The sequence below is a fragment of the Acomys minous genome (assembly GCF_964271855.1).
Source record: "Acomys minous genome assembly, chromosome: 18".
Lineage (NCBI taxonomy): Eukaryota > Metazoa > Chordata > Mammalia > Rodentia > Muridae > Acomys > Acomys minous.
The window spans coordinates 65,894,505-65,911,098 of record NC_140501.1 but is presented as its reverse complement, the minus strand read 5'-3'; the positions used below and the strand labels follow the sequence as shown (position 1 = coordinate 65,911,098).

Sequence of the window (16,594 nt, the reverse complement as noted above, 5' to 3'; positions counted from 1 at the left end):
GGATACAACCTCCCCAGTTGGCTCCTTTGAATGCTCTGGTCTTTTTTCCCTTTTTAGTAACATCCAGTGCTGCCTGGGCCAAAGGGTAAAGAGAAACAGAGTGAGTCGAAAGGTCCTGAATTATCTTGCAGAAGTCATGTTGGCCAAAGGACATGACTGCTGGGTCTCATAGCTCCCTCTTGGGTGGAGCCAGCTTCCCACTGTAGCTCTTTCCCCTAGTCTTACAGGATATTGGATGAAGGCAACCAGTATGATCATGCCAAGACAAAGGATGTGAGGTTCTCCCTGAGTCTCAGATAATTACCTCTGAGCTTTCCAGTGTTTGCAGAATCATGAAAGCTGCTTTGTTGTCCTAACAAAATGTCTCACATTATAACAACTTAAGAAAGCATAGTTTTCTCTCATAAGTGTTAGTGTAGTACAGATAAGGAAGTGATACCTTTTTTTTTTTTAAGTGTTAAGATGAAAGACCCCACTTTTAAATGTTGTTTAGTCAAGGCTTGCTATTTTGTAAATGATTCTATTTTGTAAGGCTTGTACAATGGTTAAGGGAGGTCACCTGAAAGGCTCAGTCAGACTGGAAAAATACCACCATGTCACAAGGCTCGCAGACGTCACAAGGTTCATGGTCACCCACCATTTTACAAGGTCTACACAAGCGGTTCTGGCCAAGTTATTGAAAAAACAGGATGTATGGTCAGTGAATAGGCTAGCCTAAACATTTCCTGATTCCAAAGCCCTAACCAGAGCTAAATCTAGCCGCATTAAGTTAGCCAATCAAGACCCTGTAACTATGCTTCTCGCTTCTGTAACCCCCGCTTCCTGCTTCTCACCCTATAAAAGGGTCTCCTCCCCTTCACTCGGCGCGCCAGTCATCCGATAGACTGTGTCGCCCGGGTACCCGTGTAATCAATAAAGCCTCTTGCATTTGCAACCGGACTTTGGTTTCGCTGGTTCTTGGGGAGGGTCTCCCTGACGAAGGACACTCCGTGAGGAGGGTCTTTCATTTGGGGGCTCGTCCGGGATAGAGACCCCCGCCCAGGGACCACCGACCCAAAATCGGGAGGTAAGTTCTCTGCTGCTGGCATTGTGGGTATTGTGTGTCTTGTTTGTCTCCTGGTTGTCCTCCATCTCTGTGCTACTCTGAGACTCAATTGGGTCATTAGTATCTGGTGGAGGCTAGAAGGAGTTGACGAACTCGGACTTCTCCTCCACACCCCTGGGAGACGTCCCACGGGGGTATCCGGGGTCCTTAGGACCCATCTGAGAGGACGATCCGACTCGGCTTGGTTGGGGCTTCGCCCCTGGTCAACGGATACGCTCCTCATCTGGGAGACGGGGAAACCGGAACCCCAACGCAGTCTCCAATTGGTTTACTTTCATTTTGGTGCCGGCACCGCGCAGCGCGATCCATCTCTTTTGATTTGTTGTTAATCTTTCTTGTCACTCTGTGTACACTCCCTTTCTCTGCAGACATGGGCCAGACAGTTACCACCCCGCTGACCTTAACCCTTAAACATTTCAGGGAAGTCCGGACCATCGCACACAACCAATCTGTGGAGGTCCGTAAGGACCGATGGCAAACGTTCTGTGCCTCCGAATGGCCAACCTTCAATGTTAACTGGCCACCGGAGGGCTCTTTTAACCTGACTCTCATTTTACAGGTTAAGGCAAAGGTGATGGACCCAGGCCCTCATGGCCACCCTGACCAAGTCCCATACATCATTACTTGGGAGACTCTGGTCCGCGACCCACCCCCTTGGGTTAAGCCTTTCCTTTCCTCGCCACCTCCGTCGGCTCCACCGGCCTTACCACCCCCTTTGACTCCCACACCCACTCCCCAGACGGGACTATACCCCGCGGTCCTCAGACCCCCTCCCAAGGTCCTTCCCCCCGAGGACAGGACCCTCCTAGACCTCCTGTCCGAGGAACCACTCCCTCCACCTTACCAGGGCCCTCAGCCCCCGGCGGGTGCTGCACCTCCTGCTGCTCCGGAGGCACCTCCCCAATCCCAAGCAGCCGCTTCCTCCCCTGTGGCGGGCCGCTTGCGGAACCGCCGGGAACAAACCCCGGACGCCACCTCTCAGGCTTTTCCCTTGCGAGCAGGCAATGGAGGACAAATTCAATATTGGCCTTTCTCTGCCTCAGACCTCTACAACTGGAAAAATAATAACCCTCCTTTTTCTAAGGATCCCACTAGACTTACTTCCTTGATCGAGTCTATTTTAGTGACTCACCAGCCTACCTGGGACGACTGCCAGCAACTCCTGCAGACGCTCCTGACCACCGAGGAATACCAGCGAGTCATTCAAGAGGCACGGAAAAATGTCCCAGGAGAGAACGGGCGCCCAACCCAGCTGCTCAATGAGATTAATAGCGCTTTTCCCTTAGAACGCCCTGAATGGGACTTCAATACACAGGAGGGTAAGAATCACCTACGCCTCTATCGCCAGTTGCTTATAGCGGGTCTCCAAAAGGCTGCTAGGCGGCCCACGAATTTGGCACAGGTCAAGATGGTTACACAAAAATCTGATAAAACCCCTTCCGCCTTCTTAAAAAGACTGAAGGAAGCTTATAGGGTCTATACACCATATGACCCTGAGGACCCCCTCCAGGCTACCACTCTGGCCATGTCGTTTGTTTGGCAGTCAGCCCCAGATATAAGGCGGAAGCTAGAGAGATTAGAAGAATTGAAAGAGAGCACAGTACAGGATTTGCTGAAGGAAGCTGAGAAAGTGTATAATAAGAGAGAGACTCCAGAAGAAAGAGAGGATCGGATCAGGAGAGAGAGTGAGGAAAGGGAAGAAAAACTGAGAAAAGAGGCAGAGGAAAGAGAAAATATTCGGGACAGAAAAAGGAACAGGGAAATGAGCAGATTGTTGGCCACCGTTGTAACAGGACAGACACAGGGTAGACAGGAACCTGGAGAGCGGAGGGGGCCACGGGTGGATAAAGACCAATGCGCCTATTGTAAGGAAAAAGGCCATTGGGTCCGAGACTGCCCCAGACGGCCAAAGGGAACCAGAAGACCCCGGACCTCTACCACTCTCTTGAACTTGGAAGATTAGGGCCGTCAGGGCCAGGAGCCTCCCCCTGAGCCCAGGTTAACCCTTAATGTGGGGGGGCAACCAGTGACCTTTTTGGTTGACACGGGGGCACAGCACTCGGTCCTTACATCTACACCGGGGCCTTTGACCAACAAAACTGCCTGGGTGCAAGGTGCAACCGGCACAAAGACATACCGATGGACCACCGAAAGAAAGATCCAGCTTGCGACCGGTAAGGTCTTACATTCTTTCCTACATGTCCCTGACTGCCCCTATCCTCTTCTGGGCAGAGACCTTCTGACTAAGTTAAAAGCGCAAATTTACTTTGAGGATGGGAAGGCCCATGTAACCGGGCCACAAGGGAAACCAATCCATGTCTTGGCCTTGGATGTGGAGGAAGAATATAGGCTCTACGAGGCTAAATCCGAAAAGCAGCCACCCTTAACATGGCTGGAGCATTTTCCCTCGGCCTGGGCTGAAACTGGTGAAATGGGGCTGGCATCTAACCAGCCCCCCCTGATGGTCACTCTAAAAGCTACAGCAACCCCAGTTTCTATAAAGCAGTATCCCATGTCTCAGGAAGCCTACCAAGGCATACGGCCCCATATTCAGAGATTGCTGGACCAAGGGATACTGGTGCCATGCCAATCCCCCTGGAACACCCCCTTACTTCCTGTTAAGAAGCCCGGGACTAATGACTATCGCCCTGTCCAGGACTTAAGGGAAGTTAATAGGCGGGTTGAGGACATCCACCCAACTGTGCCAAATCCCTATAACCTCCTGACCAGCCTGCCCCCATCACACATCTGGTATACAGTCCTAGATTTAAAGGATGCCTTCTTCAGCCTAAGGCTCCACCCGGACAGCCAACCCATCTTTGCCTTCGAATGGAAGGACCCAGAAAAGGGACTGTCCGGGCAGCTAACTTGGACTAGACTACCCCAAGGATTTAAAAACAGCCCTACCCTGTTCGATGAAGCCTTGCATAGAGACCTGGCGGACTTCCGAGTCCAACACCCAACCTTAATCTTGTTGCAATATGTTGATGACCTTTTATTGGCCGCCCAGACTGAGGATGATTGTCGGGCTGGGACAGAGGCCCTCTTGAAGACTCTTGGACACTTGGGATATCGGGCCTCATTTGAAAAGGCCCAAATCTGTCAGCCCCAGGTGACTTATTTGGGATACCAGATCAGAGAGGGAAAAAGGTGGCTAACCCAGGCAAGAAAGCAAGCAATCCTCCAGATCCCCGTGCCCAAGACCCAGAGACAACTCCGGGAATTCCTGGGTACAGCAGGCTTCTGCCGGCTCTGGATCCCAGGATTCGCAGAGATGGCAGCCCCTTTATACCCCCTCACCAAGCAAAGTACTCTCTTTACCTGGGAAGAACCCCAGCAGCAGGCATTCGATGCCATCAAAGAAGCCTTACTTTCCTCCCCAGCCCTGGGACTTCCAGACCTGACCAAACCCTTTGAACTGTACGTTGACGAAAGGTCTGGGTATGCAAAAGGAGTGCTCACGCAAAAGCTCGGGCCATGGCGGCGTCCCATCGCTTACAATGGGACAGCCTCTCACCATCCTGGCTCCTCATGCCATGGAAGCCTTAATCAGGCAGCCGCCTGACAGATGGTTGTCTAATGCCCGGATGACCCATTATCAGACTCTTTTGCTGGACCCTGAAAAAGTCACTTTCGGACCCCCTGTGACTCTGAACCCTGCCTCCCTACTTCCCTCGCCCGAGCCCCCCGATAACCATGATTGTCTGCAGATACTGGCTGAGACTCACGGGACCCGCCCTGATCTAACCGACCAGCCCCTCCGGAATGCTGACTGCACCTGGTTTACGGACGGCAGCAGTTTCCTGGAAAATGGAGAACGGCGAGCAGGAGCCGCCGTAACAACCACCAAGGATGTAATTTGGTCCAGCCCTCTCCCCCCGGGGACATCAGCCCAGCGTGCCGAGCTGATAGCTCTGACCAAAGCACTGCAGCTGGCCAGCGGTACAGCAGGTATGCCTTTGCCACAGCCCATATCCATGGAGAAATTTACCGGAGGAGGGGCCTACTGACCTCGGAGGGCAAAGAAATTAAAAATAAGACTGAGATACTGGCCCTGCTAAAAGCCCTACACTTGCCCCGTGAACTCAGCATCATACACTGCCCCGGGCACCAGAAAGGAACTTCCCTGGAGGCAGAGGGAAACAGGATGGCCGATAAAGCCGCTTGCTTGGCAGCACTCTCCGGGAAAAGGGCTAGCAAACTTCTGGTCACCGCCGACCAAACCTCCGAAGGCTCCCAGTCAGATTCCCAAGCCCGCCGAGGCTGGGAATACACGGAAAAAGACATTCACCTGCTACAAAAAATGGGGGCCACCTGTGCTACCCCTGATCAATGGACCTACCAGGGCAAGGTCGTGGCCCCGCTCAAGGCCACTGCCTACTTGATTGACTTTTTCCACAAGCTAACCCATCTGAGTGCACGGAAAATGAGCACACTCCTGAAGAGGGAAGAGACTGGATTATTCCTATTAGGAAAGGAGGAGGCCATCAAACGGGCAACAGACTCCTGCGTGGCCTGTGCCCAGGTCAACGCTAGTAAAAACCCTCTTGCGCAAGGGGCTAGACTGAGGGGGCACCGCCCCGGCACCCATTGGGAGATCGACTTCACTGAGATCAAGCCCGGTATGTATGGCTATAAGTACCTACTAGTTTTTATAGATACCTTCTCCGGATGGATTGAAGCCTTCCCCACCAAGCATGAGACAGCTAAGGTGGTCTCGAAGAAGCTCCTGGATGACATCTTTCCCCGGTACGGAATGCCCCAGGTAATAGGGTCGGACAACGGCCCCGCCTTCATCTCCCAGGTAAGTCAGTTGGTGGTCCAGCTATTGGGGATCGATTGGAAATTACATTGTGCCTACCGCCCCCAGAGTTCAGGTCAGGTAGAACGAGCTAATAGAACCATCAAGGAGACTTTAACTAAATTAACGCTTGCAACTGGCACTAGAGACTGGGTGACCCTCCTCCCCTTAGCATTATATCGTGCCCGTAACACCCCAGGGCCACACGGACTCACACCCTTTGAAATCATGTATGGCTCACCCCCTCCTATTGTTAATTTCCTAGATTCTGAAGTTGCCGATTATGCCAACAGTCCCTCCCTATGGGCCCACCTAAAGGCTCTACAGATGGTCCAGAAAGAGGTATGGAAACCTCTAGCAGCAGCATATAGAGAACAGCTTAACAAACCTTTGGTTCCTCACCCCTACCAGGTGGGGGACTCTGTATGGGTCAGACGACACAATTCCAAGACCCTGGAACCACGTTGGAAAGGACCCTACTCGGTTCTCCTGACCACTCCCACCGCACTCAAAGTAGACGGGATCGCCGCCTGGATCCACGCTTCCCACGTAAAGGCAGCTCAAACCAGCCCGGACAACCCGGCCCCCGGGGAACCAACTGAAGAGAGATGGCATCTCCAGCAGACTCCAAACCCGCTCAAGATAAGACTCACTCGTTCTTAATCCTCCTCTATATTGTCTTGTGGATCCCAGGGGCCTTAGCTGGCCCGCACGTGCCCAAGTCCCAAACCTGGGAAGTTCTAAACAACCAGGAAGATGTCATATGGTCCACTTCTGGAACTCACGCCCTATGGACTTGGTGGCCGGATTTGACCCCAGACCTCTGTAAAATGGCAGGCGAGTCACCTGTCTGGTTCCCTGGCCCTAATCTCCCTGAACTCAGTGAGACTTCATGCTCTAAGGACAGCCCTCCATCAGGCAACCTCCCCATCCGTATACCATCCGATCTGTATGGATGTTCAAATCATTACACCCGGACTAACCTCCGGTCTGCTGAGTTCTATGTATGTCCAGGACAAGGTCAATCCCGACAGTTTAGACGTCAATGTGGAGGGATTACTAATTTCTATTGTGCTTCATGGGGATGCGAAACTACAGGCGAGGCCTCCTGGAACCCTTCCTCTAGCTGGGACTTAATTGTAGTAAAGAAAAATCACACCAATGACCCTAACTGCCCTCAACCTTGCTGAAATAGCTATTGCAACCCTTTGGTCATTAAGTTTACAGACAAAGGAAGACAAAATCGTCACTGGCTCCAGGGAAACAAGTGGGGACTGCGATTATATGCCCCGGAAAAAGACCCTGGATTGACTTTTATAATCAAATTATCCCTAACTACAGCTTCCACTCTGGCTATAGGCCCGAATCCCGTCCTCACTGAGCCGCGTCAGGCCCAGCCAAAACCACAGGTACTACCCCAACCCACACCATCAAGGTCATATTCAGTACCTGATTCCTCTCCTGTACCTAACTCCTCTCCTATGTCCACCCCCTACCCAGGGACAGGGGATCGCCTCCTGCAGGTCTTAGAAGGGGCCTTTTTAACCCTAAACTTTTCTGACCCTCGTAGAACCCAAGAATGCTGGCTGTGTCTGAGCTCAGCCCCACCTTATTACGAGGGAATTGCGGTAACAGGAAATTACTCCAATTACACCTCGGCCCCCTCAAGCTGCTCTCAGAACAGCAGACACAAGTTAACCCTACCCGAAGTTACTGGAAAAGGGCTCTGCTTAGGAAAAGTGCCCCACTCCCATCAGGCCCTATGCAACAAAACCCTCACGATCTATCCCGGCAAATATTGGCTCACCGGGCCTACTGGGACTCAATGGGCCTGCAACTCGGGACTAACCCCCTGTGTGTCAGCCACAGTGCTTAACCAAACCAGTGACTTCTGTGTTCTGGTCGAAGTCTGGCCCAGGGTTACCTACCATCACCCTAGTTATATATACTCTCATTATGAAGGAATGACCAGACATCCCAGAGAACCTGTCTCCCTCACCCTAGCCTTGTTGTTAGGTGGTCTCACCGTGGGAGAAATAGCTGCAGGAATAGAAACAGGAGCCACCGCCCTAGCTGAAACATACCAGTTCAGACAGCTCCAGCAGGCCATGCACACCGATCTTGTGGCATTAGAAGAATCTATATCGGCCCTAAAAAAATCATTAACCTCACTCTCTGAGGTGGTCCTCCAGAACAGGAGAGGACTGGACATTCTGTTCCTTCAAGAAGGTGGACTCTGTGCAGCTCTGAAAGAGGAATGCTGTTTCTATGCGGATCATACTGGGCTAGTCAGAGATAGTATGAGCAAATTAAGAGAGAGACTAAAGCAGAGACAGCGTCTCTTTGAGTCAGGCCAGTCATGGTACGAGAGATGGTTTAATGGGTCCCCCTGGTTTACCACCCTAATCTCCTCCCTGCTGGGACCAATCATTATTATACTCTTGATTCTCCTATTTGGACCCTGCATCCTCAACAGATTGGTCCAATTCATGAAAGATAGGTTATCCATAATCCAAGCGATGGTCCTCACCCAGCAATACCATCGCCTGAAGCAGGAAATGGAAACTGAAATAGAATGAAAGATTCCATTCTAGTTCATAGAAAAAGAGGGGAATGAAAGACCCCACTTCTAAATGTTGTTTAGTCAAGGCTTGCTATTTTGTAAATGATTCTATTTTGTAAGGCTTGTACAATGGTTAAGGGAGGTCACCTGAAAGGCTCAGTCAGACTGGAAAAATACCACCATGTCACAAGGCTCGCAGACGTCACAAGGTTCATGGTCACCCACCATTTCACAAGGTCTACACAAGCGGTTCTGGCCAAGTTATTGAAAAAACAGGATGTATGGTCAGTGAATAGGCTAGCCTAAACATTTCCTGATTCCAAAGCCCTAACCAGAGCTAAATCTAGCCGCATTAAGTTAGCCAATCAAGACCCTGTAACTATGCTTCTCGCTTCTGTAACCCCCGCTTCCTGCTTCTCACCCTATAAAAGGGTCTCCTCCCCTTCACTCGGCGCGCCAGTCATCCGATAGACTGTGTCGCCCGGGTACCCGTGTAATCAATAAAGCCTCTTGCATTTGCAACCGGACTTTGGTTTCGCTGGTTCTTGGGGAGGGTCTCCCTGACGAAGGACACTCCGTAAAGAGGGTCTTTCAAAGATTCTGCTTCAGTCTGCCTACCTGTGATGTCATTGCCTACCTGCCACAGGGCATGGCCCTACTCAGGGCTATATAAAAGGACAGACCCTCCTCATGGCTCTCTGTCTCTGTCTCTGTCTCTGTCTCTGTCTCTGTCTCTGTCTCTGTCTCTGTCTCTGTCTCATCTCTGTCTCTGTCTCATCTCCCTCTCTCTGTCTCTCTCTGTCTGTCTGTCTGTCTGTCTGTCTCTCTCTCTCTCTCTCTCTCTCTCTCTCTCTCTCTCTCACACACACACACACACACACACATGCGCGCCCGCGCACACACACTGCTCCTCCTCTCCCTCCCACCCCTCTCACCCCTCTCTTCCCTCTTTCCTATCTTCCCCCTCCCTCCTCCTCTCTCTTCCTCTGTCTCTGTCTCTGTTTCTCTCTGGGGCACCCCTCTCCTCCCTTTCCTTCTCCCCCCATCCTCATACAATAAACCTAATCTAATATCTATTGCCTGGCATATTATACTTAAATCATTAAAACAAGTGGAATAACCAACCATCCACAAAAATAGTAACATATGTTGAGATTAATTTTTCACAATATAAATATTACTGGGAACATTGTTTTGTTTTTCTTAAATGAGCATATTTAGGAATGTGGCTCATAAGTTTGCACATATGTTTTACTAGAGACAATGATCAGACAAAAATAATGAGAATCGCAATTCCTCACTTCCTCGGTCCGGGACCTTACACTAGGTTGTTCAATGTCTCCAAGCTTCAGTCTATCCTTTGTCCATGAAATAGGAAGAACAAGTCCTCGGGGCTATTACAAAGAATACTTGTGATGAGCATCCCAAGGTGCTCAGCGATGTTACCATCCCACAGTGAAGGGGGTTACACAGAAAACACCAAAGGGTCTGGAAGGGGATGGGGCTCCCACCAATAACTACAATCGTTTTCCAAATCCAAATGGACTGCTGTCATGATTTTTTCATAAAAATGACTTAGCAAGGGCTAGAGAGATGGCTCAGTAGTTAAAAGTGCTGTTTGCTCTTCCAGGAGTCACTGGTTCAATTCCCAGCAACCACATAGTGGCTTGCAACCATCTATAATGTGATCTGATGCCCTCTTCTGGCATGCAGGTGTACCGGCATATGGAATACTCATGTATACATAAAATAAATAAATAAATCTTTTTTTTTAATGACTTAGCAAGACTCTTCTTTCCAAAGACTATTCTAAATTAATTCCCTGTGCTGTTGATAGTGGAAGTTCTAAAGGTCAGACCATGACTGGAGAGGTGGGTACATCACCTGAACAAATAGTGGTCCTTAAGCCCCTTGTCTCTAGCAAATGACTGTACCTCTAGTTTACCAGGATAGCAGAAGAAAAAAAAACATTTTTTTCATATAACCATTTTCCAGCAGACTTGCTCAGACATCTGAAATAAGAGATAAAAGCTAGACAAAGGATCTAAAGTTTTATAAATGTTGGCCTTGCCCAGCTTAAGGAATGCTCTCATGAAGGACCTCCCAGTGTTTGTGCCCCAGATGACTAGGAAAACCAGGAATTTTAAACACGCAGGTGTGTCTCCTCAATGGAGGAGATAAAATCAAATGCCTGCATTCCATCCATAACGAGAATGGGTGTTGTCAGTGGCCTGGTGACCTTTTGCCCAGAATGTTTATCTCAGATCCTCCCCGCCCCCTCCCCCATCTCTCTCTCTCTCTTTGTCCCTCCCTCTCTCCCTCTCCTAGTTAATAAACCCATCCTTAGGGGAGATGTCACGTGTATTTTGTGGTCTGATGACCTCTATGCCACCTCCATCAGAGACCACACTAGATTCTAGGCCTTTCAGCTGTAGAAGCCACCCTTGTGGTCCCATGCACTTTGAGAAGGAGTTTCTATGTATCACACCTTAAGTTTTATTGTGCACCTGGAATTGGAGAATGATTGTTGCCTAGAAACCTGGAATAAGAATGATTATTTCCTGGAAATTTTGTCCCCAATTACACTATGTTTGAATATGCTGGCCTGAAACCACCTACTATTAGTCTCTGGAAGTTTGATCCAGCCTGTCAGGCTAAACTGAGTTTTCATTCTCACCTTTTTTGGATTGTTTCTCTGCCCACCATGGCACCTGCAGGGACCCCCACCTCCACCCTCGCCCCCACCCTCACCCCATGCCTAGTCTTAGTTAATATGCCCTTTTAAGAAAGGAGCTTTTCCTGACCTTGAAAACTATCAAATTGGTTACTAACCTGAAGGGTGGCATTTGCCCATCCTTGTGTTGCCCATGGTGTCTGCAGAAGGTTAGTCTCTATACTACTACTCGGCCAACAAAGCTAAGTTCTCCTAAATGAATCTCAGGGATAAATATGTTCATTCTTCCATTAAAGAATCCAGGGAACTTCTCCAGGAAAACTGGGGAGAGAGCCAGGGAGTGAGAGTCCCTGTCTTGCCAGAGAAATGCATGTTCCGATGGGAGATAATAGTGAGGGGTAAATGTGCCAAATCACAGGGCTGAGGGAGGCTGCCACCTGAGAGCTGAGAAAACTTCCACCTGCTGGGGGAGCAAAAAAGCCCATGTGGGAGTCAGAACTCGCTTTGAACTTTCTACGCGACTTTGGGCAAGTCTGTTGAGCTCTTTGAGTCCCTGACTGCCTCTGTACAATTGGGTTGATAATTGATTATCTCTAAGACTCCTTCACTGATAAGCTGTGGAGGCAACAGCACAGAAAGAGGATTTAGCTATGGGGCAACGGGGTAGACTCTGATAGATTCCCAAGATTTGGGGAAGCAAAGATCCCACCCTGATGATCCCATTATGTGACCCAATAAGAATGTTTTTTAAAAGAACTAAGGGAAATATACTCATCATTAATCAAAGGGAATTGAAAGTCATTGCCAACCCCACAGCTACTTTGCTCGGCTTCCTGCTCACCTCCCTCGGGACACCCCACCTCTTCTTTAATGCCTTGTCATGATTCTCAAAAACTGTGATCACTCAAGGTTGAAGCTTTTAATCTCCCATGTATAAAAGGATATGCAAATAGAGTTCAGTTTCCTGTTGAGTCTCTGCCAAGGTCTTAGCCTGGCAATTCTGGGAAAGGGGCCAAATACCTCATATTTCTTAACTGTTATTCTCCCTTCTGCGCTCAAGTCAGCATCTGGAGCTTCCGGCGTGTTTCGCCTTTAGTCTTATCCTTTCCCAGGTCTTCTAAAGGAACACTTTAGCAATATCCCTGCAAAGATGTAACACGCAGCTGGCTGCCAATTAACCTGACAGAGCATTATCTCGTTTTATTGGAGAGTAGTAAGGAAAACCAGAAAGAGTATATTCCTATATTCTGACTTCAAAATTCAATCTTATAAACCACTTGAGGTACTGATATTGATTAGGTCTGAACTGGGCTGGAAGGTATCTCCATTACAAGAATGAGGTGCTGTACCCATATGGTGTATAAAGAAAGTAAAGTCTATAGGTATAATATCAAACCTGCACAGTACTCAAAGCAGAGGCCTGAAAACACAGGACACTTCACAGTGACTGAGCTTGAAGCTCCACTAGGCAACCAATGACCACATGCATTATCCCATGTCTCCTGACTGAACTCACACGCATCCAGAGCCAGCTGCTCACTGCAACTAAGAACTCACTAATATTCCAGTGCTCGTTTTCGTGTTCCAAACTACGACCGTGTCTAAAGCATAGAATTCTCACATTTTCTGCAAATGTTATGTCTTGTTTGTATTTCTCAGAGCTTCCTTTTCAAAGATAACTCCCATCAGGACCGTCTTGTGTGTTCTCACTGCCATTGTAAGGCCAGTCCATTATAAGTTAACTTTCACAATCTCCTCGGAAATCTCTGCGGGGAGATTTCTTCCTTCATTTCTGTTATTCTAGGTAACCAAAACCCACTTGTTCTCACCAGTAAAATATTCTCTGTATATTATTGATCCAAACCTCTCTGTCTCTGTCTGTCTGTCTGTCTGTCTGTCTGTCTGTCTGTCTCTCTCTCTCTCTCTCTCTCTCTCTGTGTGTGTGTGTGTGTGTGTGTGTGTGTGTGTGTGTGTGTGTGTTGATCCATTGGCCTTTGCTTTTTGAATTTATGCCCTTGAATAAAATCTACTCAAAGATGTTGATGCTCCACATTTTTCACATCTCACTTCTGCCTTCCCATCTTCCAACCGTGCTCATCTCAGACCGTTTACAGAAGCAGTCTCTCCCTTCTCACTCCAGCCCTTTTTTATTTGTTTTAGTTTGGTTTGGTGGGGCCTTGCTTTGGGGTTTGGTAGAAATCCTTTTCAGGCCCATTCCGTCTCATAGGCTGAAAGTTAACATCACTTCACATCATTTTGGGGTCCTTTTCTCAGTGTCTACAGCACAGCCCTGGCTTGAGCTCCACCAACCTTACAGTCCTTGGCAGAGCTGGCTCAGAAACATTTACTAATTTCTAACAATTGCCAGGTCTGGCTACCATCACTATAATGTGTCTTTAGGGACAGTTGGGTCATTGAGCTAACTTTACTGTTAGGATCATGGCTGAATAGTAACTTGTACAGATTCTGCAAAATCCAGAGCAAAGGCTTACTGTACCTGATCTATGGACTCAAGGAAGACACTCAGACCACAGAGCTTCAGTGACAGTACAAACCAGCTCCAAGTCTCGAGTCTACTCTCTATTCTCTATTCTTTATTCTCTAACACCATGTGTCCCCTTCAGTGTAGTGATAGCGGGTCTGCTCTAGCCGATAATGACCAAGGATAACAAGTCAACAGCAGCTTGAGTTAATATGCAGGACCAGTGTAAGATAAGTGAATCTGACACAAAGAAAAGCATTTCTTTCTAATACAGAGACTCCAAGACTGCTACATAAAGCAGGTCTTTAAATGCCCTATATTTCCAGCCAGGTGTATTTATTGCAGTTCCTCTACATATTTCTGCATATACAAAAGTTGGTGGTGAAAACCAAGACTCTATCCTCCACATTCTAATCAGCTGTCAGTACAGACTGACGTGGAAGGGGAATACTTTGAAACCGGAGCTCACCAGCTATCATAAGGAGAAGGTGAAATAAGCCTTTTCTACTCTCACTTTCTCTCGAGATTGCTTGCCAGGAGGCCTGAGGATAATTCTACCAGCCTTCAACCTCCACACCCCAAGCCATCTGGTCTCCATCACATCTGGAGGAAGGATCTCTTTGTTCAGCGCTGTGTATGCCATCACACCAACACCATTAGTCCGACCTGACTCTGCAGCTTGGCCAACAGACCTGGAAAAGCCAGTGTTCCAAGACATGTGGAAAGCAGTGGGACACATGGGGCCTGAGCACTGGGAATGGCTGACATCAGCTGCTGACTTGATAATTCTCCCCAGCTCCTGATTCCAGCAGATGCAGCTTCCTTATGAGACACCAGAGGGCCAGGATGCTCACACCCTGTGGTTCTCCACACCCCCTAAAACCTCACATTTGAGTTCCTTTCCAGTTCAGAGAACCAGAGCTGCTGGCATCCAGCCAATCAACAACAGATGTGAGCTATAACCACCAACTACCCAAGAAGCTTCCACAGAGGTAGGCATGAGAACCAGCTTCTCAGAAATTTCTCATAATTATGAACCTTTCAATCATTTAATACCTACTCAGGGAGAGAGGGCTGGTAGACTTTCTCCTGATGTTTAATTCATTCTGTTGGGAATTAAGAAGGCTGAAATATTACATAGATTTAAGAAGGCTTAGACAGAAGTGAGGAAATTACTGGGAAGGAGGTTCTATGATTTTACTTGTCCTGCTTGGAAATCTACAGATCTATACTGGCATAATGCCCCTATGTCACTGACCTTGCCCTCTCTCTTTTTTTGAGTCCCATATCGTGGCCGTACACTAGATGGACACTCAAAGCCACAAGCAGGTGGACTTTGTCTCTCTGTACACAGGAAAATAAAGATGAGGATGCTGGTGATCAGAGTAACATTAGCTGCCTGTGTCAGGTCTTGTGACAGTGTCCTTGATTTTCAGTCGTCCATAAGGAACTGTACCCTGGCTGTCAGTAAGTATGCCTTTTAAGAAATATTTTCCTCCCCCTCAAAAATAATATCCTTGCTATGCACCTTTTACTTAGTAAAAATGAGAGCTATAAGGAGGAAAAGAACAAAAGACAAAGGGAGAAACAAAGATACGGATGCCAGGAAATGTTGTGATCCAGAGTGTTTATCATTTGAATTAACATTAATCTGACCTCCCCAGAAAACGTCAAGGTCCATATTACAATGTATATTTTCTTGTGTGTGGGGGTGTGGTATAAATAATCTAAAGGCTTAGCACTGGGTAAAGAGAGGCTGGCAGTGGCTGGTGCCTGTGAGCCATAAAGCAGGTCATCTGTAGCTCTTTTTTTTTAAAGTATGCTTTTTTTCCTTGTACACTCCTCCCCCTCACTACATCCCTCATGTGTTTTCAATTTATTCTCACTAAAAGCCAACCTCAAGAAGGTAGGTAGAAAGATGGCTCAGTGGTTAAGATCACTTGTTGCTCTTGCAAAGGACCTGGGTTCAATTGCCAGAACCTAAATGGCAATTTAGAACCATCTGTAACTCCAGTTCCAGATCATCTGATGCCTTCTTCTGGCCTCAGCAGACACTGCATACATGTGGTATGCATACATACATGTAGGCAAACTCATACACATAAAGAAAGTATGATATTTTTAACAAGATTATGAGCAACTGTGGCAACATTTTCAAAGCTTGAGAAATACTGTCCAAAATGAAATACAGAAGGTTGTGCTATCTTTGGAGTCTCTGTGTGAAGAAATGGAGGGTGGCTCTTCTCTTCCTGTGTCCAGGAAAAGGCCAGCTTGAGCACCCAACCAAAGACAGCATTGACTTGGCCAAAGAGAAGGGCAATGACACAGAGAGCAGAGTTGGGGTCAAAGAGTAAAAGTGGGCAGGTGCCTGAAAGAGGAATAGTCTGTAAATAGTCCAGCTGTGCAACACGCACCTTTGTCAAAGGAGATCTATAGATAGCCACACAGGGACCGTCACTCACACTTAGTTGAAAGTTCGACTCAATGACTGAGCACTTTTCCTCCTAGAATTCTTCATAACTCACTTCTCCTGTCCCTCTGCCTCTCTCACTTGTCCCTTCCTCTCCCCAAATAGTCCCCCTTCTATTCTCATGTCATTTCTTTTTAACTACATGTATGAGAAGGGATATGAGCATGTAAGTGCAGGTGCCCTCGGAGGCCAGAAGAGGGCATCAGGTCCCTGAGTTAAAGAGTTAGAGGTGGTGATGAGATGGGTGCTGGGAACTGAACTAAGGTCCTCTGCAAAAGCAGTGTGTTACACTGTTGAACAGGAAGCCACGTCTTCATCCCTTTCTCACTGTCTATTTTTATATCTAAATTCCACACATGAGAGAAAAAAGTAAGTGACAGCTGTCTTCCTTTGCTTGGCGTAAGTGTGTCCAGTTCTACTCATTTTCCTGAAAATGGGATAATTTTTCTCCTTTGTTAATGAAGAAAGTTTCATCAACAATACCTATTGCTACAACTAT

At 48.0% G+C, this 16,594-nt stretch overlaps 1 protein-coding gene and 1 long non-coding RNA gene across 4 annotated transcripts; both read left to right on the top strand.

Annotated features, from left to right (window-relative positions):
• The first annotated feature begins 679 nt into the window (after positions 1–679).
• On the top strand, positions 680–5,043 carry LOC311589455. The gene is made up of 3 exons (XR_014776557.1): positions 680–1,971; positions 2,088–2,424; positions 4,816–5,043. It is a non-coding gene; the product is annotated as an uncharacterized lncRNA (long non-coding RNA).
• A 209-nt stretch (positions 5,044–5,252) lies between these two features.
• On the top strand, positions 5,253–7,915 carry LOC311589454 (uncharacterized protein; the record flags this gene model as incomplete). Of its 3 annotated transcripts, none has more annotated exons than XM_084767896.1 (2): positions 5,253–5,727; positions 6,172–7,915. In XM_084767896.1, the coding sequence occupies 2 exons, from the start codon at positions 5,253–5,255 to the stop codon at positions 6,567–6,569; spliced, it is 873 nt and encodes a 290-aa protein (XP_084624022.1). In that variant the 3' UTR covers positions 6,570–7,915. The 3 variants fall into 3 exon arrangements, with proteins under 3 accessions (XP_084624022.1, XP_084624021.1, XP_084624023.1); XM_084767895.1 differs by having other exon boundaries at positions 5,253–5,909; positions 6,318–7,915; XM_084767897.1 differs by having other exon boundaries at positions 5,253–5,909.
• Between the last annotated feature and the right edge of the window lie 8,679 nt (positions 7,916–16,594).